The sequence below is a fragment of the Centropristis striata genome, chromosome 7 (assembly GCF_030273125.1).
Source record: "Centropristis striata isolate RG_2023a ecotype Rhode Island chromosome 7, C.striata_1.0, whole genome shotgun sequence".
Taxonomy (NCBI): domain Eukaryota; kingdom Metazoa; phylum Chordata; class Actinopteri; order Perciformes; family Serranidae; genus Centropristis; species Centropristis striata.
Genome location: NC_081523.1, coordinates 10,841,586 through 10,867,610, shown reverse-complemented (window position 1 = coordinate 10,867,610; position 26,025 = coordinate 10,841,586). Strand labels below are relative to the sequence as shown.

General features: G+C 38.0%; 5 protein-coding genes across 12 annotated transcripts; 2 read left to right on the top strand and 3 right to left on the bottom strand.

Moving 5' to 3' along the window:
• Positions 1-1,635: 1,635 nt before the first annotated feature.
• Positions 1,636-3,399, top strand: LOC131974650 (polyubiquitin-B-like). Its single transcript, XM_059337052.1, has 2 exons — positions 1,636-2,050; positions 2,313-3,399. Exon 2 carries the CDS (start codon positions 2,325-2,327, stop codon positions 2,784-2,786), a length of 462 nt encoding a protein of 153 aa, XP_059193035.1. The 5' UTR covers positions 1,636-2,050; positions 2,313-2,324; the 3' UTR covers positions 2,787-3,399.
• On the bottom strand, positions 3,319-6,801 carry pxmp2 (peroxisomal membrane protein 2). Its single transcript, XM_059337049.1, has 5 exons — positions 6,623-6,801; positions 6,074-6,196; positions 5,714-5,876; positions 3,973-4,092; positions 3,319-3,894 (listed from the first exon to the last, which is right to left on the bottom strand). The coding sequence occupies exons 1-5, from the start codon at positions 6,730-6,732 to the stop codon at positions 3,826-3,828; spliced, it is 585 nt and encodes a 194-aa protein (XP_059193032.1). The 5' UTR covers positions 6,733-6,801; the 3' UTR covers positions 3,319-3,825.
• Positions 6,802-7,441: 640 nt separating this feature from the next.
• unga (uracil DNA glycosylase a) lies at positions 7,442-11,385 on the bottom strand. Of its 3 annotated transcripts, none has more exons than XM_059338104.1 (7): positions 11,134-11,385; positions 9,895-10,095; positions 9,712-9,807; positions 9,266-9,363; positions 9,082-9,170; positions 8,797-8,975; positions 7,442-8,718 (listed from the first exon to the last, which is right to left on the bottom strand). In XM_059338104.1, exons 1-7 carry the CDS (start codon positions 11,275-11,277, stop codon positions 8,578-8,580), a joined length of 948 nt encoding a protein of 315 aa, XP_059194087.1. In that variant the 5' UTR covers positions 11,278-11,385; the 3' UTR covers positions 7,442-8,577. The 3 variants fall into 3 exon arrangements, with proteins under 3 accessions (XP_059194087.1, XP_059194088.1, XP_059194086.1); XM_059338105.1 differs by lacking the exon at positions 11,134-11,385 and adding an exon at positions 10,439-10,566; XM_059338103.1 differs by lacking the exon at positions 11,134-11,385 and having other exon boundaries at positions 9,895-10,421.
• Positions 10,054-13,984, top strand: alkbh2 (alkB homolog 2, alpha-ketoglutarate dependent dioxygenase). Of its 6 annotated transcripts, XM_059338108.1 has the most exons (6): positions 10,632-10,745; positions 11,118-11,160; positions 11,331-11,481; positions 12,104-12,392; positions 12,475-12,673; positions 13,465-13,984. In XM_059338108.1, exons 4-6 carry the CDS (start codon positions 12,152-12,154, stop codon positions 13,772-13,774), a joined length of 750 nt encoding a protein of 249 aa, XP_059194091.1. In that variant the 5' UTR covers positions 10,632-10,745; positions 11,118-11,160; positions 11,331-11,481; positions 12,104-12,151; the 3' UTR covers positions 13,775-13,984. The 6 variants fall into 6 exon arrangements, with proteins under 6 accessions (XP_059194092.1, XP_059194090.1, XP_059194089.1 ...); XM_059338109.1 differs by lacking the exons at positions 10,632-10,745; positions 11,118-11,160 and adding an exon at positions 10,054-10,339 and having other exon boundaries at positions 11,350-11,481; XM_059338107.1 differs by lacking the exons at positions 10,632-10,745; positions 11,118-11,160 and adding an exon at positions 10,054-10,339.
• A 2,089-nt stretch (positions 13,985-16,073) lies between these two features.
• usp30 (ubiquitin specific peptidase 30) lies at positions 16,074-25,372 on the bottom strand. Its single transcript, XM_059337884.1, has 13 exons — positions 25,271-25,372; positions 22,672-22,781; positions 22,407-22,580; positions 22,221-22,324; positions 21,459-21,557; positions 21,169-21,214; positions 20,989-21,083; positions 20,822-20,881; positions 20,636-20,722; positions 19,778-19,858; positions 19,354-19,576; positions 19,155-19,266; positions 16,074-17,472 (listed from the first exon to the last, which is right to left on the bottom strand). Exons 1-13 carry the CDS (start codon positions 25,339-25,341, stop codon positions 17,220-17,222), a joined length of 1,515 nt encoding a protein of 504 aa, XP_059193867.1. The 5' UTR covers positions 25,342-25,372; the 3' UTR covers positions 16,074-17,219.
• Between the last annotated feature and the right edge of the window lie 653 nt (positions 25,373-26,025).

The following is a 26,025-nucleotide window of genomic DNA, read 5'->3' as shown; positions in this document are numbered from 1 at the left end:
GTTATATTTTCCTTCACTTTCTTTCTTCGTTATGTTCCTAAAAATGTGTTTTTTTAGGGAAATTTCATCTGATTAAATTATTTTCCCTTATAAAACTACTACTTAATGCTACAAAAATAATCAATAATGTTACCATGGAAAGATGAGTCAAAACAATGCATGCACACTATAATTCATCCTAGCTGGTGATACTACAACTATTGTTTGGGGGAAAACATGCTTTTATGTAATTTATGTGAATTTTGTAGATATAAAATATGTAATAACTACTCTATTGAAGGATGTAGTATCACTTAAATTCCCTGTTCCTTGGTTATACTATAACATTTAGTTTGGGGAAATCTGTTGAAGTGAAAAAAATTGAATCCTAAAAATGTATTTGCATGACAAAAGAAACTGCTTTTGGCTTACATCATCTCTACATTTTTAACTTTGTATGCAGTTGCATCAAATGCATGCAATCCGAAAGAAACAAAAGTGATATAAAACTTGCACATTTTTATTTTATTATAACATGACTAGTCATGTGCATCACAACAAATGCTGGTTACTTAAACTGCTACATCACACATAATTTCAATACTATTGTATGAAACCACAATCTTAGCTATGAAAAAATAAAGATTCAGTAACTACTACAACCTTCAATAGCGTATTTATTACATATTTTATGTCTAAAATATTCACATAAATTACATAAAAGCATGTTTTCCCAAAACAATTGTTGTAATTTCACCAGTATGAGCTCAGTAATTTGTGAGGGGATTTTGGTACAACTACAATCTTCAATAGGGTCGTTATTGCATATTTTATGTCTAAAAAATTCACATAAATAACATAAAAGCGTGTTTTCTCAACACAATTTTGTAGTATAACCAAGAGGAGCTCATTAATGTGTGAATGAATTGTTGTAATACTACTACAAGCTTCAATAGTGTAGTTATTCAATACTTTATGTCTAAAATATTCACATAAAGGCAGATTTTCCCAAAATAATTGTTGTAGTTTAACCAAGAGGAGCTCATTACTGTGTGATGGTATTTTGGTACTACTACAACCTTCAATAGTGTAAATCTAAAATATTCACATATATTACATAAAACATGTTTCCCCAAAACAATAGTTGTAGTGTTGCCAGCTGGGATGGATTATTGTGTGGATGCATTATTTTCACCCTACATCTCTCATTGGTAACATTACCATTAATTAACAAGTAATAAGGCCCTTGTAAGTCCTTACAAGATGCTTATTAACATTATTGTGTGTTTATAAGCTTATATAAGTGTTAATAATGGCAAAACAAACACCCATGACCCACCCATTATGTCTTTGCCATGCCTTTATTAATCTTATTTTGTTTGCTTATTGATATTAAAATATACTTTATTGCTCATCTATTATAAGTTAACTATAAGTTAACTATGCTTTTTGCAGCTACCGGATCTAAAGCGAGAACAATGCCTTATTACTTGTTAATTAATGGTTATTAAGGACCTTATCATAAAGCTTTACCCATTATTGATTCTTTTTGTAGCATCTCTCTTCGGTATTGCACTTTGTAGACAGTCCCTGCGCATTCGAGCCACAGCCGACTGCGCATGGGAGCCAATTTAAGTTATCTATGAAAATCAGGTTGGAGCTTGCAGTCTACCTAACTGTATTTAGATAAACATGTTGTTTCTCTGAAAGAAATTTCCTCTGATGACTTATTGACACGGGAACAACGATTCTGTGAATATCTTTCTAACTTAACCTAACTGATTATCACGTGTTAAATCCATAAACTTGCCCGCAGGCCGTGTTAGTAATGCTCAAAACATTACAGCACCCATATCAGCGGAGTCATGTTTGGAGAATAGAAACTGAAAGTAATCACCATTTATGAAGCAGGGAAGGAAAACGAATCTTAAAAAGGGGAGGCGTTGATCAGCTGTGTATATAAACAGTGTGTGGGCAGAAACCTTTCAAAGCTGCAGCTGAGCATCGTTTGTCTACCTGCAACACTCTCAAGACTTTTAACTTCCCGGAAGATTTAGCTAACGATCACAAGGTAAGAGGCTCTATTTGTCAATATTGCAATGAAATACAACGTGAAACTTTGAGAAAAAAAGTTTATAGATTTTATTTTACACCTGATAGGGGCATTGTCCTCGTAAGCGGGCGGCCCGGGTTCGAATCCGACTCGGAGCACTTTCCTGAACGTCTTCCCCTCTGTCTCCCCCTTCACTCTTTCCTATCAATAAAGCCCAATAATAATAATAATAATAATAATAATAATAATAATAATAATAATGTATTAAATTATATTTCAGGACACTTTCATCATGGAAATAAACATCAAAATGCTGACTGGGGCTTGCCACATACTGAGGGTGAACCCAGGCGACACAGTGGCCTCTCTGAAAACACGCATCCAGGAGAAACTGGGAGTTTCTTGCGACACTCAGAAGCTGATGTTTGTGAACGGCCAGAACACTCATCTCAGCGACGACTCACAGCCCATTAGCCGGTACGGCCTGCACCACGGAGCCACCGTGTCCCTGCTGGTGACCCAGCCGGTGCAGGTGTTACTCAAAGACGAGGCGGGGAAGACCACCACCTACGACATCAAACCGGACGAGACTGTGAGCCACTTTAAGAGCAGGGTCGAGAGCCGGCAGGGGGTCCCTGCAAACCAGCAGAGGCTCATTCATGAAAGCAGAGAGATGAACGAGGGGAAACTGTCCGACTACAACGTCACTGCAAAGAGCACCATCTACCTGACTTTCCGTCTGAGAGGAGGCTGAGGAGAAGAGAATATTATGCACATTTTCTTTATTTAATCTAAATTAACAAAATATAGCCTTAAATTCCATATATTTTTAATGTATCTGTATTTTACTTTGGACAAGTGAATGCATTCCTTCACGTGTTAAAGTACCATGTATGTTTAAAAAAAAAAAAAAAAGATTTATTTTATTTTGGTAGGAGAAGTATACAGACAGAGACTATTTACGTTTCCTGTGCTGTACCTTTTCCCTTGGTTCATATTCTGCACATTCCTTCAACTAATCTAAATGAAGATAATTTTGTGTCAATGTCATATTTAAAAAGAAAAAATTGTACTGATGTGATATTTAAAAAAAAAAAGTTAAATCATTCCTCCATGTGTAAATGAGCATCCTATGGTCTTAAATGCCTTTTTAAAAATTATTTGTATTTTAATTTGGTCAAATCAATGCATTCCTTCAAGTGTAATACTGCTCTATATCTTAAAAACTTGTTTAGACTTAATTTGTTATTTTCTTGTAAAGGTACAAATATGTTACACACACAACAAAGGATGTAATAATTTTATTTTGACATTAATTGGACATTGTTTAGAAAAACAAAACAAAAAAATAAAGTTCAAAATGTAAATTTGCTGGTCTCTCGTTTTTTGTACTTTTTTCCTCAGCTCAACGGTGGAGCTGTATCCAGTACAGATTTTTTTTTTTTTTTTTTAATGAACCAGAAAGGCACACTTTAAGTTTTTTTTAATTTTTTTTTTTTTTCAGCATTATTCCATTTTTTCTGTCTCAGTCATACTATTCAAGTTTTACTGTTATATTTTACAATATGCTGGCAGTGCTCTGTAAAAATAAATGTATTATAAACTACATTATTATACTCTAAAATTACAAACACACTCATGTATCCAAAATATAGCAGCATGTTATAATGGCTTTGTCATTGCTCAGGGAGTTAATCAGAGGAGTTACTATATGTGGGAATTACTGTCCAGATTAGAAACACAAACAGTAGTACAGTAAGATTCATTTTCAGGGAGGAAGTACAAGGGCAGCTTCATTTCCTCACAGATGCAAGGTAGGCGTACCAGAATAAGGCGATCATGTTGGCAAACAGCACTCTGAACTGAAAAACAGACAAAGGAAGGACGTCAGTATGTGACTCATCATTTGCTCAATCACAGACTTCCAGTGAAATTTATACCTGGACAGGCACGAAGTTGATATTAATGAACTGGAAAGGAGTCCACACTTTCCAGTTCATCTTTAAAGCAGTCCAGTAACTCCCTCTCATCTTCTTTTCAAAGTCTTTCCATCCTTTAGCCTGTTAATAGATTGGGATGATTCATTTATTATACCTTTGTCAAAACTGAAAAAATATATCATACATGTGTTCAATGTTACATATAATACAAACAGACAGTAGACTTAATATCCTGCCATAAATCCATGTTGAAACATTGCCTGAGTGGCAGTAAATCATATTGAAAAAGGGCCAGTTCACCAATTTCATACATTAAAACAATAGTGATGTGAAGTATTATTATTAAACCTGTAAAATACAAGATTTACAACAGCAAAACTGGTGTTACAAACTGAGGCATTAAGTTTGAGAGAAGTTTATCAAACAAGGAGCATCTAATGAAAGATATTGTCAAGTTGTATTTTAGAAGTGTAGTGTCCTGCATTTTTTGAGCTTCACCCGTACTGGGAGCTGAAAGAAAATCAGGATATAGGATCAGGATATGACAACACCTCAGTTAAGTCATGACTCAAAGTTAAAAAAAAAAAAAAGAGATAAAAAAAAGAGCTCTTCTTCTTTAGCACATTGCGTAACATGTATAAAGCACTCCTGTAGCAACTAGTACAGTTGGCTCTTAAAAGTTATGTACTTATTTGTTTCCTGTGGTCTAAGGCGTGTACCATCAGGGTTGAATGCACTTATTGTAAGTCGCTTTGGACAAAACCTTCAGCTAAATGACATGTCATGTAATGTAATATCTCAGTCTCTGCTGCAACAATTTGAACCATTTAACCTTTTTTTTGGTTGGTGACACTTAATGGTATAACCAGTAGGTTTAACCCATAAGAACCCATGGTGACACCCATTAAGTCCCTAAGTGACATATACTCAACACCTGGTGTGGTGGTCATGTGACTTTGACAAGAAGTGACTTTTCCAAAATATGTGTGTGACTGGAAACAGAAATGTGAAAAAGTAGCTAATTTCAAAAAGCTTATTTTTTGTTACGAGGCTAGGTTTAAACCCATTTAACAAGTCTAATCCGTTAATAGGGTGTCCTGTATTGCATTTAACTTTTTATGACCACATTTCCTGAACAAATTAAAGTCACAATTTTGATATGTTATGGAGATGCAAACAAAAAGGCAAATGGTTATTTGTTTTTATTTATTATTGATTTATTCTTATTTCGGGCGCAGTAATGTGCTGCCCACTGCTCCTTGCATGGTGTGTTCACTTGTGTGTAAAAGAGAATGGGTTAAATGCAGAGGTTGAATTTCCCCATTGTGGGACTAATAAAGTAATTAATAGTAATTAATCTTAATCTTATTACTTAAAAACAAATCTGAAAAATAATGTATTGTTAAACAGCACTATTAATGTCACATTTTGATATATGTTGTGGAGATGCAAAAAAAGGCAAATTTGTGTTTCTGTAAGCAGAAAATGTGTCTAGTTTTTTTTTTAAATTTTAAAATAAGAAAATATCACAAACGCCCAATGTAACGTATACGTCATCTTTGACATTTAGGGGTAGAATTTTTTTTAAAACATCATAAATGTGCTCTATATGGGTCACTTGGTTTGTGGTATATCCCCTATTATTTTCCTTTACGGATTACTGGGTCTGGGTTGTTATGGGTTAATACCATGGTATACCAGTATACTACTGCAACCCTAGGAGAAAAAAATGGTGACTCACCTCCAGGATGTTCATTACAAAGTAGAAAAGGAGCAGAAAGCCAGGGGCAAAAAAAAGCCGATCCAGTAGCAGACGTTTGACTATGCAGAGCGGGTCTGTGGGGGGTATCCATACTTCCATCAGCTGGTAGAAGAAATGGCTCACCGGTCCTGTAATAAACAACCTGATATACAGAACAGGGCATGACATTACTCCCAAATATATTCATGTAGGAGGGGAGGTTAATTTAGAATGTATTTGTATTTTACTCTTTTTCTTGTTATTTCATGCTCTTGTCACGTGAAAGCCTTTTGTTTTTTTTGCTGTAGTTGCGCCTTAATGAACATGTCAATTCTCAGTTCTTTCTGTATGAAGTCTCACCCATAAATGGCATAACGTGCAGCTCCAGCTGTGTCGACCTCACTGACCAGTGCTCCACTCTTGACCTTTTTTCTTGCCTCCAAAATCTGAGACAGAAGATTTCCTAAAGCTGAGAGGATGCCACTGAAAACAGAGCAAACAGTATTAAAAAACAACTCTTATTAACATGCAGCAGGCACATTCTTAATATGAATTTGATCAGGTGCTCTGATCAAATAAAATCAGTGCCATAAACTTGTTAGGGGAGGTTTTCTGGACAGATGCTGATTGGCTAAATCCAGAGGGCTGACACAAAGGGGCAGTCTGTGGTCAGGGCAAACAAAGTGGACTGTGGGGTTCACTTTGAGGACAAAAATCAAGTCAGAGCTGCTAACAAATAGCGACATATGTTACAAGTCTGCAAACATTAACTTAACAAACTTATAGTTTGACTTTAAAAAATTAGAATGTTCTTTTCTGACTGTCAAATGTAGGAAACTCGACATAAAACAAGCAGCAAGCTGCAGAACAGTAATAGGCACTATCAGTGGGTGAAGAAGAGCTACAGACCTCGTCACAGACTTAGTGAGGATGGGATATTTCTTCAGAAGAAGCAGATACTGCTGCAGTAAACGGAAATGAATGGACGCATCCCGGACAGGAAGGCTCTCCACAGGCATTGTTAATAGTACAGCTGTACAAACATCACCACACAGAGCTGACAGGGGCGAAGTTGAAAAGAGAGATTTCGCCAGTCTTCCTGTTCACGTCATTGCGTCACTGTCGGGCCCGCCCCTGCGACGCTGGGATTGGTCAGCGCGGTGCCTGCTGTTCTGCGTCTCAACCACAATAGACTGTATAAAATATCTCAACAGAGATTAAATCAAATCAAATCAACTTTATTTATAAAGCCCTTTAAGACAGTGTTAGCTGATACAAAGTGCTGTACATGGCAGGACCATAGGGCAGGACAGACCAACAATAAAAACAAAGAACAAGAAAAAACAACTAAATCAAAGCGAGTCTCATGCTGGGTAAAAAAAAAACAACAGTAAATAAAAGTGGGTTTTAAAATCAATCTCAAAATGAATATAAAAAATCAATTTAAAATGAATCTTAATTTTAAAAAAACACAAAGAACAAATAAAAACAAAAAATAAAACAGAGCAAAGGCTCATGTTGAGTTAAAAGCCAGTAATTAAAATGGGTTTTTAAGATTTCTTTTAAAAGCGGACAGTGAGGAGGCCTGCCTGATGTGATCATTTATGGTGATCGCCCAAGTGTACAATTGTTGCAAATGACAGGAAATGACAGGTTATATTCTGTATGCCTTCATACTTGACATGCATTAAATTAACCAATCGCAAGTCTCGTTTGCCTAGCCCATGCCTTGGAAAATCTTTATTTTCCTTAAACCATAAAAACGCTGTTCAGGATTCTTACAGAGCTGCAGGCAAGTGATCATATGAAGTAGTCTACACTCAAATGAGTGAGTGCAATTTATGTCACAGACCTAATACATTTTATAGGTAAATACACACACCCTTCTCGTAAGGAAAGGTAGAAAAGTATACAATTAATTACATTTGATGGTACCATTTGTACATACTGCACGTTTACATTCAGACATGCATCATCTGTTCATAAAATCTGCTGCTGTTGCTATGTATACTATATATATATATACATATATATATATCTTTTGTATCTTAGTCAATGTCTAAGTCTGGTAGTTTATGTTATTTTGATTTTATTGCCGTTTAGCTTTTATTCTATTTGTTATTTGGTCTTAGCAAGGAACACAAGTATGATTTTTTCGTTTCCACCTCATGTAACGTGATTGTAATACCAATAAAGACTCCTTGAACGTTGAAATCCCTTTGATAGAATAGCACTCTGGTAAAAGTCTTAAAATTAAGTATTAAAATTACTGATTTTTTCTTGTATTACAGTGCTCACAAATTATCTATCCTAAGTTAATTGACCTGTGAAGGTTGAATAATGTTACAGTAATTAGGTGTCAGATATATCATCCACTTCTTTGAAGTTTGGCGTGTTTCAAATCAATTCTGGGCCCTGAAGTTATCCTGGCTGTCTTTTAAAAAAAATAGCCAAAGCTGTTTGGTGCACTCAAATTCACAATAAATGACAAAGTGATTCTGAAACTCTATAGTGGATCATAGGCAGTACCTACAGTAATATCTACTACTCCCCGAGTATGAGGAAGTGATCATATTTTTAAATTTAACTGCACTGACCAAATTAAGAGACATTAATACTTCCTTTTTGGAACCACTTTAATAGAACCAAGCTTTCAATAAAAAACATAAAGGCAACATACACAAACATATTTACAACACTGAAGTAACAGTTTGAGGAAATTCGCTGTATCGCACTGTAGTTTAAACTCCCAACATGAACATAAAGAGATCTCTGGACATACTGTTGCTAAAACATGAAACTGTAAAAGCTTATGGATGAGTTTTTTGATCTGTAGTTAACAAACATAACGTTACATGAACAACTTAAAGTGCCTTCCAGTCCACGGGAGATTTCCCAGACTTCTGCAGCAGCTCGTTGGCCTTGGAGAAATGCTTGCACCCAAAAAATCCTCTATGAGCAGACAAAGGCGAGGGATGCACAGCCTGCAGGACATGGTGGCGTTTCTACAGATACAGAGAACATTAAATTAGATGCATGAACAAGATAAAAAGCTTTGGTTTAAAACATCAGTGCAGACCCACCCTGTTAATAGCAGCGCCTTTCTTCTGAGCATATGATCCCCACAGCATGAAGACCACCCCTTCCAGGTTGTTGCTGAGCCACTGCACCACAGCGTCAGTGAAGGTCTCCCAACCTTTGTCTTTGTGGGAGTTGGCCTGGTGCGCTCGCACCGTTAACACAGCATTGAGCAACAGCACACCTGATGAGCCAGGTCACAGACGGAGAAGACGACAGGTCAGTTAATGACCAACAGCTCTCTTGTTTTGCAGCAGCTCAAACATTCAACAGTGCATTTTAAAAACTACCTTGTTTGGACCATCCAGTCAGATCTCCATGTCCAGGGTGCTCAAAGCCCTCAATGTCCGACACCAGCTCTTTGTACATGTTCTCCAAACTGGAAACGAGGATGATCAAGAGTGTGATGAATATATAAAAAGGAGAGCGTACTCTGATCTTGTTCACAGGCAGAGACACTGAAAATGTTTTCACCTGGGTGGAGGACGCACTGGTTTTTTGACACTGAAGCACAATCCATGGGCTTGGTTAGGGCCGTGGTATGGATCCTGGCCAAGAATCACCACTTTGACCTGGAAATAGACACAGACCTTAAAGCTACACAATTGTGACGATAAATGCCAAACTAAGAGATATCACAGATAACACATGCAAGTACCCACAGATAGATAGATAGATAGATAGATAGATAGATAGATGTGGCAAATTTATAAAAAGTAGGATTTTAGAAATGCATGTGTTTTGGAAGTAGTAGAGCATAATACTGGATAAATAAGACTTGAATTATACAGCATGAGTTGAGAGTTTAAAAATTGAGGTTTTGGTTTAATTGTGCTGTTGTTAAAAGTTATATTGTGGTGTCAGGTACATATGTGACAAATATTACATATGAGAGAAAGTGCCAGTGCAATTTAACCTACATCTCTGATTTCACACATCTGAGTCCAGGTGAAGACATCTTCAGCAGGTGGGTACACAGTATGGCGTTTCCTCTCTTCAGAAACAAAATTCATCAACTGTGGCAGAGAGATGAAGTTAGTTATTTAAACTATTAAAAACAACAACAGATGCACCATGTGTCTTGTGAAGACGTTTAATCTCACCCTATTAAAATAGGGCTTTGCAAACTCTGCCGACAGCCCCTTTCTCCAGCTTTCCCCAAACCCTGGAGGTGTGTGTGCGGAAGAGAGTTTCTCCAAAGCAGCTTTCTTGTTGCGGGCGATCCTGTCGAGCTGATCCGGGGACAGGGGCGCAGGAAGCGAGCTGGACGGCTCTGGCTCCACCACTGAGGACTTCAGCTTCTTCTGCACAATTTTAGTGTATTTGGCAAAATACAGAGCTGGTGAGAAGAGTGCAGCTGGAGGCGAGACCGGCTTTAGAAACCGTCGACAGTGCAAAACAAACATGCTCGTGTTGTGGTAGCTGTGAGCACCACTTTTAACAACAATCAAGAGCACAGCGGTGCTTGTGAACGCAGCCTGGGCTACACTGAACGCGTCGCGGGAAACTGCAATCACTCTGTGCATGAAATACTACTACACATACACTGTAAGTGATCTGTCAATATTAACTACGTTATATTTAAATATGGCAAGTTTGACTGCTGTTGCTGACAATCTGCAGTAACTCATTATAAGTGTTGCTCACCGGGTCTTTGGCATCCTCCTCGGCGTCATTTATATCATTACTAATCCTCTTCTTCGAGACAGGCGTAAAAAACGAGTTGATGGTTTTTTGTCCAATCATTTTTCTGAAAAACACCTTGGCGGTAAGCTGTTTAACAAATTAATTTAACTTATTAGCAAATGCAAGAGCACAGCGGCGGTGGGCTCCTCGGGAAACTTTCAATGGGATTGAAGTGTTGGCGCCAAAACAAAGTGACGACACAGAGTTATGTTAATGAGCTGAGCGCTCTTCAAGACAAACTGCTGCTGCGTGTTTTCTACTGTTTGTGGTAGGTAAATCACCTAGCATTCATCTGAGAGCGTTTTATTACAATGTATTACATATATATATATATTAATTATGACCGGTATTATGTGATATATATATTTATTATTATGTTATTATATATATTATTGTATAAAGGCATTATTTTAAGATATTCACGTTGTTTCAGCCGTTTTGTAGGCTAAAGCTATAATCAATCGTTCAATTTATTGAGTCGACAAAAAATAATTCTAAACATTTTGATTATCAATAAATCATTTGAGTCATTTTTCAAGTAAAATTTCCCAAATTCTTTGCGTCCATGTTCTTAAATGTATGAATTTGCTACCTTTCTTTGTCTGGTCTTATAATAAATTACATAATTTTGCTATGCCAGTGAAGTTTCAACTTACAGGTGGAGGTGAAGACATCTTCAACAGGTGGGTACACAACACAGTAAAGCGTTTCCTCTCTTCACGAACAAAATTAATCAACTGTGGCAGAGAGATGACGATTTTAAAACTGTTCAAAACAACAACAGATGCACCATGTGTCATGTGAAGACATTTAATCTCAGTCTAAAATAGGGCTTTGCAAACTCTGCCAACAGTCCCTTTCCCTGTCTCCAGCGTTCCCCAAACCGCGGAAGAGAGTTTCTCCAAAGCAGCTCTCTTATTACGGGCGATCCTGTCAAGCTGATCCGGGAACAGGGGGTCAGGAAGCTGGCTGGACGGCTCTAGCTCCACCGCTGAGGACTCCAGGTACTTCTGAATTTGCTACATTTCTTTGTCTTGTATAATACTTAATTAAATAATTTTGCTATTTTTTAATCCATAAGAACCCGGGTTAAAAAAAACAGTTATCCTTAAAGGAAAAGTATGGGGGATATACAACAGAACAAGTGGACCACATGGAACACATTTATGTTTTTTTTTGTTTTGTTTTTTAAATTACTACCCATAAATGTCAAAGATCTGTGATGTGACATAAACGTTACATTGGGCGTTTAAGGTATTTGTTTATGATATTTCTTATTTAAAAAAAAAAAACTAGACACATTTTCTGTCCCAAATTTGTTTTTTTCAAGTAAAACTTCACCTGTACCTGTAAGTTGAAACTTCACTGGCATTGCAAAATTAATTTAATTTATTGTAAGACCAGACAAAGAAAGGTAGCAAATTCATACATTTAAGAACATGGACGCAAAGAATTTGGGAAATTTTACTTGGAAAAAAAACCAAAACAAAAAATGATTGGGACAGTCTTGGGGTGGTATAATAATGCAGTCCACTTAGTGCAGACACACATTGAAGATGCTTTCTGTCACATTCATTTAAATCTCAAAATCAGTATAAAGATTTAGTTTTTCTTTGTATCATCCAGGCCTTTAAACAATCCAACAATTTGGTGTCTTGTTCAGACAACACTGCAATGGAAAGGTTTGTGAATAAACGCTGCATTAAAGATGCCAGAAGCCCACGAAAGAAGATCAAACTGGAAGGTGAGGAGAGGAGGAAGGAGGAGGAGGAGGAAGACAACGAGTTCTCTCATCCTGTTCCCTGGCAGAAAATAGAAGCGGAGGGACTAGACTGTGATTATGCTCTGCTGTTCTCCAAAGAAGAAGCAGATCATCTTTTTAGACAGCTGGAGGAGGAAGTGGTGTACTCAACAGGTACAACACTGAACCATTCTCTGTAACGTTTTAGCCAGAAGTTGTTGTGGTTCTGAATGATTGTGGCTGTTTTTTGTTCCAGGAGAAGAAGCTAAAGTGCAGGTGTTTGGAAAGGTGCACAATATACCGAGAAAGCTGGCGACATATGGAGATACAGGTCTCACCTACAGTTATTCTGGGGTGACACGTTCGGCCTGTCCCTGGACTGCAACCTTGGAATATATTCGGGATGCTGTCACGAAAACAACCGGACAAATATTTAACTTTGTTCTGGTCAACAGGTGAGAAATTAACATGCGAAGGTCACAGTTTAATTTGGGTTTTTTTTGTGAACAACTTTTTTATTGCTTTTAAAGACAGAACAAGTACAGCAGTCCGATAAAATTAAAAGGTACATTACAATCAAATTGAAAATAATAGTAATAATAATAATAATGAAATAAATAGAAAAAAAAAGAAAAATAGGGAAAATTAAAATAAAAAAAAAAAGGGTCCAGGTGACGACCCCCCACCCCCCCAATTTGGATCTCTATAAAACTCTTACAGGACATGAGAAACCATGTTCAAGTAATGCAAATAAAAAAACATATAAAACATATTTATTATGTCAATGCATGTGTTAATCCAATGGGGTTTGGTAACTGTATGTGGAGGTTTCCAGCGTAAAGCCAGCATCTTTTTGGCAGCAGTGATGCCCGTTAGGAGAATATGTCTTTTCCAGCACGTCAATTGTAATGAGGTGGTATCATTCAGGAGTAGCACAATAGGAGAACATGGCACAGTGACTTCCAGTACATTAGATAAAGTAGAACAAACCTCACCCCAAAAAAGCTTCACATCCTTGCATTCCCAATATACATGTATATATGAGCCTATAAGTCCATCTGAGCAAAGGGTGCAAATAGGAGATGACAAACGTTTCATTAGAAAGTTTCTTCTTGGAGTGAGGTAAGTCCTGTGTATATAATCGAAATGGATCTGTTGATGGTTTGGGTTTTTAGAAGCCAAGACAATCGAGGACCAAATTCACAGTTTAATTTGTCTCCCTGCTAAGTGTTTTTCTCTCCATCAGGTACAAAGATGGGCAGGATCATATGGGTGAGCATCGTGATGATGAGAAGGAGCTGGACCCCCTCTGTCCCATTGCCTCCGTCTCTCTGGGAGCAACACGAGACTTCATCTTCCGGCACAGGGATGCTCGGGGAAAACAGAGCCGCAGACAGATCAAACCTGTGAAGCTGGATCTTGTTCATGGAAGCCTGCTCCTCATGAACTCACCAACCAACACCTTCTGGTACCACAGCCTCCCTGTTCGCAAGAAGGTTTTTCAGCCTCGTATCAACCTCACTTTCAGACGCATTCTACTGGACAGAAAGAAATGACCAAGGGCGGATTAGCACTCTTGCTAATGGGGCCAGTGTGCAAGAATCTCTGACTAAAGGCCACAATTTAGACTAAATGGAGGATGAATCACCTGCTGTCCTTGGACAAATGGACATGTATAATAAATCTAAAAAAAGGTCCCAACAATGAGTCGGCTTTGATGTTGAGAGCTTCCCGTTACTCCTCATAGCTGCTCCAGTGACCCAAATGATATACAGGACTGTCTCAGAAAATTAGAATATTGTGATAAAGTTCTTTATTTTCTGTAATGCAATTAAAAAAACAAAAATTTCATACATTCTGGATTCATTACAAATCAACTGAAATATTGCAAGCCTTTTATTATTTTAATATTGCTGATTATGGCATACAGCTTAAGAAAACTCAAATATCCTATCTCAAAATATTAGAATGTCATGAAAAAGTATACTAGTAGGGTAGTCAACTAATCACTTGAATCGTCTAATTAACTCGAAACATCTGCAAGGGTTTTCTGAGCCTTGAAAAACACTCAGCTTGGTTCAGTAAACTAAATCACAAGTATGGGGAAGACTGCTGATCTGACTGCTGTCCAGAGGACCATCATTGACACCCTCCATCAGGAGGGTAAGACACAAAAAGAAATTTCTCAAAGAGCAAGCTGTTCACAGAGTGCAGTTTCAAAGCACATCCACAAAAAGTCTGTTGGAAGGGGGAAATGTGGCAGGAAACGCTGCACAACCAAGATAGATGACCGCAGCCTTAACAGCATTGTGAAGAAGAGTCGCTTCCAGAATTTGGGGGAGCTTCAAAGACAGTGGACTGAATCTGGAGTCCAGGTATCAAAAGCCACTGTTCACAGACGTGTCCGGGAAATGGGCTACAATAGCCGTATTCCCATGGTCAAGCCACTTCTGAACTCAAGACAACAGAAGAAGCGTCTGACTTGGGCTCTGGAAAAGAAGCACTGGACAGTTGCAGAGTGGTCCAAAGTCCTCTTTTCAGACGAAAGCAAGTTTTGTATTTTATTTGGAAGTCAAGGCGCCAGAGTCTGGAGAAAGGCTGGAGAGGAGCAAAATCCAAGTTGCTTGAAATCCAGTGTGAAGTTCCCACAGTCAGCGATGGTTTGGGGAGCCATGTCAGCTGCTGGTGTTGGTCCACTGTGTTTCATCAAGTCCAGAGTAAATGCAGCTGTGTACCAAGAGATTTTAGAGCACTACATGCTTCCGTCTGCTGAAAAGCTCTATGGAGATGATGATTTCATTTTCCAGCATGATCTGGCACCTGCCCACAGTGCCAAAACCAGCAGTAACTGGTGTACTGACCATGGCATTACTGTCCTCGATTGGCCTGCCAATTCCCCTGACCTGAACCCCATAGAGAATTTGTGGGGTATTGTGAAGAAGAAGCTGAAAGACACCAGACCCAACAATGCAAATGAGCTAAAGGCCGCTATTGAAGCATCCTGGGCATCCATAAAACCTCAGCAATGCCACAGGCTGATTGCCTCCATGCCACGCCGCATTGATGCAGTAATCCGTGCAAAAGGATTCCCAACCAAGTACTGAGTGCATTAATGGACATTTTCAAATGTTTGATTTTGTTTTGCTGTTATAAATCTTTTTTTTTTACTTGGTCTGAGGAAATATTCTAATTTTTTGAGATAGGATTTTTGAGTTTTCTTAAGCTGTAAGCCATAATCAGCAATATTAAAATAATAAAATGCTTGCAATATTTCAGTTGATTTGTAATGAATCCAGAATGTATGACATTTTTGTTTTTTTAATTGCATTACAGAAAATAAAGAACTTTATCACAATATTCTAATTTTCTGAGACAGTCCTGTAGATGGCCTATATCAGGGATGGGCAACTTAAATTTGGAGGGGGCCACAGTTTTTCATGGACACTACCACTGGGCCACATATAGGACCGTGCACTTAATCAGATATGATGAAACTGCAATTTTAAATATGTTTACAGTGCAGTAACGTAACATATTTCATGCTCAAATGCATGTATAACAGTATAAATAGGAATACAAAAGCAAATAAAAAATAACCTCTTACTGTGATTTTTTTTTTCAGTGCAAGAACAGCAGACCAACATTAATTGCAAGAAGTAATTTTGTGCATTTTTACACTACACTTTAAAGATTTCATGCTCAAATGCATGTAGTTGTACTGAGGGCCACTTAAAGTGAGGGTGGGGGCCGTATGTGGCCCCCGGGCCTCCAGTTGCCCATCCCTGGCCTATGTGTTTAATAAAACTGTAAAGAGTCATGTTTGTCATATATATTTTTTAATACCTGAAAACAGTCACCTTTTACACACAATTACACACAATCTCACATGAATATACATTAGTGCAAAATCGCAAACATCAACAAGGAGTTTTGCACCAGGCCATTTCTCAATTTGACTTAGTGGGTTTGGTAGGAGCAATGGCAGCTACACAGAGTTAAAAATATTCAGGATAACTTGCCCAAAAACCTGCAGTCATAGTGTGGCTTTATTAACTGAGATCAGATCATTATAAATGATCTGTTCAACTGTTTCACATCAACACCATTCAGAATGGCTCCGATGCATCATCAGTCACACATGGCTTCGTGCATTAAAAGTCTCGCGCTTTAAAGACAACATGGCACTTTAACGTCAACTCTGCAAATTGTGACAGTGTTAAGGATCATTCGAAACATAGAAAAATATCAAATTCAACTGCTGATTAACAATGTCAATTGAAACATGTATTCCAATAGTTTTACACACACTGCTCGGAATGATTAGGCTAATTAGTTTAGACGATAGCGAACCAGAGTTTGGGATAATTCTACCTATTGATTTCATAATATGTAACAACTTCTAGGTAACATCTCCAAGAATTCTTAATCAGCTACTTCTGTGTCTGTAATGTACAGGCAGTGGACAAAATAACAGGGACACCTAAATGTATAGTGTTCAAATTTAACACCAAAACCTACAGCATCTTAAAAATTGCCACAGATGTGAGTCGACATTACACGTGAAGATTACATTACAGTGCTATTACTTTAGAGCACACTATGTTGTCAAGTGTTCCTGTTTTTTTGTCCCATAGAAGCCAATATGTTCCATGACAGAAATTGTTCCACATGTCAAAACAAAGTGGTTTACATGATCAAAGATATCCAACTAGAAATCCTGCAGGTCCATATTCTTTGGGATCGAGAGCCTCCTGCTCTGAAACAGAGCAGCAAGCGTAGTGTCCACTTGTGGATTTAATATCATCCAACAACCCTTAACATGTTGCTGTGATCCATGATGCAAAATAATCTCTACAGTACCTCTAGGCTGACTTTCCTCTCCGGTCATATAAAAGTCATAATCCACCTGTTGGTAACCGCGCTGTAACTGGCACATACAGCTGTGACAGTTTGACTGAAAAGGCAGAAGTCAGTCAGGCTGTGACGTTTAAGAGCTTCCGGTTACTCCTCTGAGCGCAGAGTGAGATTCAGTCTTCGGACTCTCTCGTAGAAGAGCATGTAGGCGTTGGAAGACAACACCTCGTGCAGGTTGGCCTTTCGTACCGAGTCGTCCGACACCCAGAGCCACTGGGAGCTGAAGGGTGAAGCGGTGCGGGGTGAGGAAGGGCTGCGGCGGTACGTGACGAAATGTCCTGAGTGCATGTCACCGTGATGAACCAGCACAGCCGTGAGCTGGAACAGGTACTCTGTGGAACTGAGAGGAAAGATGCTATGATCAGAAGACATACATTGTTGAGTGCCACATAAAGGAAAAGCCAACAATAAAGCTGTGGTTGTTAGTTTTCTGGAAAAGGCAAATAACAAAGCAAAATCCTCCAGAACTTCAAAATACAGCGCTGCTCCTGCAGCTCTCCCCTTTCTGTCTTAAGCCCCTCCCACCAGACGAGCACGCTCAAATGCACGCACTTCATACAGTAACCTGTACGAGCCGTTCATTTCAGTCACCCTGATGGTGGTTGTGATCCCGTTGCCGTTATACAGCTGCAATTTTTTTTTCAAACTGAGATGACAGACTGTAATTCAATCATGATGCATAAACATGAACTTAAATTAACTGCAACCATGAGCCTTTTTCTCCGGTTAGCAGAAGGCTAAACACTGTGCTGATATTCATCCATTCATTTATTATCCTTAACCGCTCATCCGCTCTCAGGTCGCGGAGGGTTGGAGCCAATCCCAGCTGACATTAGGCGAGAGGCGGGGTTCACCCTGGACAGGTCTCCAGACTATCACAGGGCTGACACATAGAGACAGACAATCACGCCCTCATTCACTCCTACGCGCAATTTAGAGTCACCAATTAAACCTAAGTGCATGTTTTTCGACTGTGGGGGGAAGCCGGAGTACTCTTTGAGAACCCACATTGACACGGGGAGAACATGCAAACTCCACACAGAAGAGCTGCAGGCCGGAATTGAACCGGCAACCTTCTTGCTGTACTTTATTGATATTGACACATTTTATTATGTTAATTGCCAGACTCTCTTTTAGGCATTTTTTTGTGAATTGCCTTGCAGTGTAGGCAGTTGTTGCCAATGCTCAAATAGAAACTTTGGTAACACTTTATATTAAGGTCCTTGTAATAACCATTAATTAACAAGTAATAAGGCATTGTTCTCAGTTTAGATCCCTTTAGCTGCAAAAAGCATAGTTAACTGTTAACAAGTGCATACTTAACTTATAATAGATGAGCAATAAAGTATATTTTAATATCAATAAGCAAACAAAAGATTAATAAAGGCATGGCAAAGACATAATGGGTGGGTTATGGGTGTTTGTTATGCTATTATGAAGAATTATAAGATACTCATGAGGCTTTTATTAATGTTCTTATTATACATCTCTTATAGCCTGCTATTAGCTGTATTATAATGCAATTATTAACACTTATATAGGCTTATAAACACACATTAATGTTAATAAGCATCTTGTAAGGACTTACAAGGGCCTTATTACTTGTTAATTAATAGTTATTACAAGGACCTTAATATAAAGCGTTACCGAAACTTTTTGTTCAGGATTTTCCAACACCGAGTCATGCACTCACCATCTGAAGGGACATGCACATTCATCTGCATTTGTAGAACAGCCAAAAGGAACGTTTTCTCCCATCACAGGCTAAATTTTCTAAGCTTAAAACAGAGCCGAGAGGAGGTATAGAAGTCTATTTTTTTTTCTTGATCACTCTCATTAGAATATGCTACAAGGTTATTATGGAAAAACGAAAAAACCTGCCTACCCTATCTATCTATCTAGCTAGTTTCTGTAATCTCCAAGCCTCTGAAATGCACTGACGGTTGTTGATTTTTACCACAACACTAGACAGCTTGATATGCATGAGTCTCTTGTATGGTTGCACCTTGAAATTAAGTTTACCTGTAGTCATATGTGAGGCCGAGCTGTGGGCTCACACCAGGAGAATGAAGAAATACAGTCGAACATGTTCCGTTAGTAAAAGGTTTGTTGTTGTTGTTACGATGCTCTGCTTCTGGAAAAACAAAATACAACAAATGTATGATGATAAAAGCAAACAGAATGTGAAGCAGAATGATATTACAGAGTTTGCAACACACACCGGTGCCATTAGCAGAGGGCTTTTCCATGGAATCAGCTGAATTTTCTGCCTTTATGGAGGTTGGGGCACATTTGATCCGCTGACTTCTGTGTGTGGAGACGCTGTGTTTGTAGCGGTCCATCGATAGATACTCTGTGAACTGCACATGCTCCTGTCTTTTGATGGGTGTTCCTTCACTGGACCACGTCAGTCTTTGTAAATGGATGCAGAGGCACTGGGGGAGCTAGCAGGCGGAGGACAATGTTAGACAGTGAAAGGACAAAACAGTACATTAAATTTTAGAACATCTGTCACTTAGAAATAACATTTTACATGACATTTTCGCCTTAAAAACATGCAAACAAAGTTTAGCCATGTATATATTTCATAACCAGTGATTTAGATTTAATATGTCTATATCTGGCCTAATAAATATAAATGTTACCTTTCCCAGTTTTAGTTGTTTAACAAAGGTTGTCCTCTGGCTTTCCAGAACTTGCCCATTAACTGTGGTCCCTTGATGAAGCTGAGGTGAAAATAAACAGGAATGAAACAAAATCAGCAAAATAACATCTTTGGAAAGAGTAGAGTAGAGTAGAGTAGCTTGCTTGTGCAAAAACTGATAAAAACAAACAAACAAACAGCAAATATAGACAGGCCACATTAAACACATAAAGGCAAAGTACACAATAGAAGCTCCATTAAATGGAGTACAAAGATGATAGTGAGAACTCAATAAATATTTAAAAGATAAATGCATATAAAGTGCTGTGTAATGAGATAGCTGGCTGTCCTTCCTGATTAAGTTATCTTATGGCAAGAGGGAAAATGTATTTTCTATAAATGTTATACATTGCAAAAGTAGATGAAAGTGGTGATTTAAGAGATGACGACTGATTATCTTTGTCAGTGATAGGACGGTGGGGTTTGGCCCATTTTACCTACTTTGGAGAGCTATGTCTTGCTTTTGATACTAAAGTGCTCCAACCAACAATGTTAAAAGTGAGAATACTTTCAATAAGGGGTTGGTATTCTCCATTTAAGGTTATTGGCTGACCTCAAAATTCCTAATTTTTTTTTTGCAGCAGGAAGAGTCTTCGCTGTAAAAGATTTGTCTAACACAGTGTCTAGGTACTTCAAGGAGCTCACTTGTAGGTCTTTCAGGTGTAAAATATACCAGTCATATCGATGCATATGGAAGTAACTTGATGCTAGTTTAGGTATTCCTGTCAATGGTCTTCTGTGAGTTACGTACAACATGATTAACAAGATTTTAACAAAACAGATACTGCAGTAAATGTACCTTTGTGCAGTTTTCACACTCCACTTCTTTGATGGTTTCCGAGGAGATGAAGTGCTGAAGACACTGATCTAGAGAAATAGGTCGACCCTGAGGACAAACACAGATCGAATTATGAAAAACAGGACAACAAAAAGGTGATACTATAAGAACTTTTAATATCAACATGTTACTGATACTTTTGCTTACCCACTGAGGTAAAGGGATGGACAGGGAGAGGCTCTCGAATGAGTCATACCGCACCGGACTCTAAAGAAAAGCAATGCAGAGATTTAAATCACCTCGAAAAAACTAAAATTCGACTAATACAAACTAACTTCTTAGTCACATTCGTAGAAGAAAACAAACAAACTCACTTGTTGTTCGCAGCGCTTGCATGACATATTGCTTGTTAAACGACCATGAAAAGGATGCTGAGATTTCCAGGGACTTGGTATTGGATGAAGAGGGGCTGCAAAATAAAATAAAGAACACGTATTAAATATAATCCTTTTTGGTTTCATATTCTAGGCTCCGTAATACATTTGTCTCCTTACCTCGACTTCTGCAAGTCATAGTTTTCTCATCTTGATCGGGGATGCTCTGGTAGACAACAAACGCATAAACACAAAATAACTGGGAGTGCAGGGCCAGATTTGTCATGTTTGACAGTTATACAATACTGGTGCGGGAGATGGTGTTTGTTATGACAGTGAAAAAAACTCCCTTCAGACTACACATGGGCTCCAAAGTGCTGAACTGAACTGCAGAGCATACTGCAGGCGTCAGCATGCAAATATATCTGTGTGCAGTTTTAGACAATGCATGCAGGGAGATGATAACTTGCCTCGAGGGACTCCATGTCAAACAAGTGAGCGACTTTGGGTTGACGATCCCGCTCCTCCTCCAGAGAAGATGTAAGGACATGAAAGAGTTCGTGTGTATCCTGAGAGGGAAAGACAACTGTTAACCCTTTATCAGGCAAAGAACTATATTTGGCAACTTCAGGTAATATTTTGAGAAAAAAGTTGCAAATTTACTAGATTAAAGTGGCAAACCTACAAGAAAAAAAGTTGCAGATTTAAGAGATTTAAAGTGGCAAATCTGCGCGAAAAAAGTCGCAGATTTGTGAGAAAAAAGCAACTTTTTCTCCCAGATTCACCATTTTAACCCTTAATAGGGCACTCATTGAAATACCTGCAAATTAGAATATTGGAGGATATTACATACAGCCAGAATGTGTAAAAAAAACAAACATGAAAATAATATTTTGAGGAAAAGTTTACGAGATTAAAGTGGCAAATCTACGAGAAAAAAATTTGCAGATTTATGAGATTTAAAGTGGTGAATCTGCGAGAAAAAAGTAGCTTTTTTCTCGTGAATCTGCGCTTTTTTTAGCATAGATTTGCCACTTTAAATCTCTTAAATCTGTGACTTTTTTTCTTGTAGATTTGCCACTTTAATCTAATAAATTTTCTAATAAACTTTTTTCTCCAAATACTACCTGAAGTTACCAAATATCGTTTTTTGTCTGATAAAGGGTTAAGAATTAAATTTAAAAAACTAAACCAAACTTTAAAAATACCACTCAACAGCATTATTGACTAACCTGCTCTTCAAATGAACTGATGTGCCACCGGTACAGTCTGAGAACATCCAGGAGACACCCGGCATCAAGAACGTCTTCGTCCCCGGGCTCATCACTGGACAGAGCTGTGGGTGCACAGACAGATGAGAATGAACACTCATGTCCACCGTGTTCTGGTGACTCATATCACAGACTGGGTTTATATACCTTTGAGAAGCTGAAGTAGTGTCGTGGACAGCTGGTTGTCTTTGCATGACTGGATTATTGGGGAACCCGAAAACGTCTCCAGCCACCTGATGAAGGATGGACAAGCTGCTAAACCCTGAAGCAACGAGTTCAGGAAGCAGGTGTTGCCCAAGTTCAACAGACCAGGAACCATACCTGAAAGAAAACACAAGTCATTGTAAGTAACTGCTTTACAACCAGTGCCCGGCATATAATCTGAATATCACATTGTCAAACTGATTCCTACCTCTTTTCCTCTTCTTTCTTTCTGTAATTGGGCCCCACAAAACGTATACTCCAGCTGCAACCGCAGCAGCTATCCCTCCAATGACACCCCAGTTTTTTATCATCTTGTTTCTAAAAAGACAACATTATGTTAATGAAGCACACCAGATGGCCTTGGAGGGAGTGGAGTAAAAATAAAAAAACAATGAGTAAAAAAAACATAGGAGAGGCAGTCAAGTATGATGGTAAATTTACACTTGCTTACAAATGCTTCACATCTGTTGATTATGATACAATAATGATAGTGATGTGTTTTTTTTATATGTTGTAGGTCTAAACGGTAAATTGCATTTTCATGATTAGAATTTTGGCTTCCATCAATTATGAAACCGAGAGAAAAGAGAAAACAATAATTGTGCCACATTTCGTTTCACAATCATGTTTTGTCGTGTGTTAGAAATCCAGCGCACACCTAACTTTACAGCAGTGCAAGCTTTTCACCTGTTTTAGCTGAATTACTGAAATATGTTGAATATAGTTTACCAAAATGTTGAAAATATGTGTAGGAGTTTTCAGTAGGTTGTGGAAGAGTGCATCACCATACCTCATTTCATTTATTTATTTATTTTAGCTTTATTTATGATTAGTAGTTTGGGAAAGTAACATAGTTGAGCTTATTTATTTTTATCAAATATATATTTTATATCAATTATTTAAAACTCAACAAATTCTTACATATTCTTTTATGTCTGTATGCTAACCTGACTCAAGCAGGTCAGGTCAAAATCTGGAGCAAAACCATTTCTACTCAACAGAAGAGTAAGTTGTGCGACAAAAAATAGCTATTTTTAATAGCTATAAATAGCCAATAGCTGTTTACTTTTTTAGGGTCCATTAAGCCAATACCTGCTGGCTTCTCTCAACAGAGAGGCATTGATGCAATGTTGTGTTTATTTTGGAGGCGTGAGTATGGCAATGTGACACGTATTCTGTTATACTGAGATTTGTTTCTACCCTCGCTGATATGAATGTGTGGATAAAATGTCAGATACGCCCCTCAGTAAAATGAAACACAATTCAACTACATAAAAAAACACAACCTCAAAAGTAATCATACTGAAAACATGAAGTTAAGTCGACACCTCTATATCACAGCCTCAACAACAACACTGAACATAACAACCTTCATGAAAGTAGGATTCATGGGTTACTACAGGTTGCTGTGGTAGATAAGCTTCACATGCCTTCTAACAACTGACTTTATGAGGTGTTTTTGTAGCTTTGTTTTGTTATCTAGCCTATTGTGTTTCATTGCTGCTGACTGATTTCACTGTCTTTTTCGGTAAAGCATTTAGAAAAGGGGATTGTAAACTTATCTGGGGCTTTTTAGGGAGCGCTTACTACTTCTTCTGTCTATCATGATTGCATACTCTTTCTCCTTAATACACATTCATACTTTGATCTATTAACCTCTGAGCCGTTTATCTGTGGCAAAAACACACATCAGATCAAGCAAAGCCTCTTCAAACTAAGCCCCATGTGCTAGTCTCTCAGTTGAAAAGCTTGAAATGTGATTTAAAAAATATATATATTTTTTTAATTAAAGCAACACGGTGCAATACAAGACAATACACCAATAAAACGCCGTCAGGGGGTTTCAACAATACAGAGGCAAGCTTTCAAACAAAAACATTGTAAAGTGTACATAAATTCAACAAACACTCAAGGTATAGTGCAATAACAGCTATTGATGCACTCATAGCTCTTATTGCACTATACCTTGATTGATTGCTTTTATTCTTCCTGTAAGTCGCTTTGGATAAAAGCGTCTGCTAAATGACTAGATGTAAATGTAAATAAATTCAAAGTTTTCATAGCTCTCATGTTGGTAGATTCCTTAATATACTTAATATATTGTTTGGTTTTTATTTTCAAAGAAAAAGAAAGATAGGTTTTTGATTAACGTAACGACATTTATGGATATGCCATTTAGCTAACTGTATCATGAGATTGATGATATAGTATTGTTTTTCTTTTGCAAAAGGAAAGTCAGTGAAACCAAACAGTATATGTTCAAAGCACAGGGACAAATGAGGTTCAATCGTAAAAGAAATCAGGTTACAAAATCTTCTCATAATTTAGTTGAGAAAGGACAAGACCAAAGTAAATGAAAAACATCTTCAGGATGTCCTCATTTATTTTGTTAGTTAGGTTATTTTTCAGCCTCTGAGCGACATTATGTACTTAGCAGCGACACTAACCACCCCCACTTCCCCAATGTTTAACTAGCTCACACTACCATTAGCATGTCAAGGCTAGCCTTAGCGTCCAGGCTAACTTACCGACAACACCGAGGTTAGGCTGCCGTCGGCGAGCTATGTCGCCTCCATTGATAAATATCCAAGCGGCTATCTTGAAATACAGGCACCATTTCTCATCGCTGCGTATTTAGGTAACAGGTTTTGTAACGTTAAACCAGACTCGGTGTCTGTTTGTCCGCCTGTCTGCGCATGTTACACTTTGGGTCCAACGTACGTCTTCGGCGTCATGACCCGCTTTACTCATGACCCCGTACACTTCAAATAAGCTTTAGTTGCTGTTTGCCAGCAGAGAGGTTTTACCTGACTATTGGTCCAGTGCCAAGGAACTCCCCAACAAGCTTATCGGAGCTTTCTGGTCTGCACCACAGCATCCTGCTCTCATTGCGGAACTCCTTTAACGTCTTTAGTGGTGTGTTTCCACACGGACTCAAGTGAGCGTACTGATGTGCTCACAGTTTAAAGTCCGACCACCAAGGTGTTTGTTGCGCACTATCAGAAGTCGTGTGCTTCTTGCCCTTTGATCTAACCAAATTTAAAATCGGCCAAATTTGTTTCTCCTCTACACGCAAAAGTAACCGTGATGTACCCGTGATCTTTATTTTAGGAAGAAGTCGTATCAACTCCGTAACAACCTATTGGAATAACCTTATTAATAACCTTAACTGGAAAAAGATCTGGAATTTACCTGCTAGATATATAATCAATAATAAGGTTAAAGAAGTATTTTCAAGATAATTCACTTTTTTTTTTTTTTACAACGATTTAAGAAAGACATAGAGTTACACTGCTCTTTCTGTGAAGGACATCCTGAAGATGTTTTTCATTTATTTTGGTCTTGCCCTTTCTCAACTAAATTATGGGAAGATATTTGTAACCTGATTTCTTTTTCGATTGAACCTCATTTGTCCCTGTGCTTTGAACATATACTGTTTGGTTTCACTGACTTTCCTTTTGCAAAAGAAAAACAATACTATATCATCAATCTCATGATACTTAGCCAAATGGCATATCCATAAATGTTGTTACGTTAATCAAAAACCTATCTTTCTTGTCTT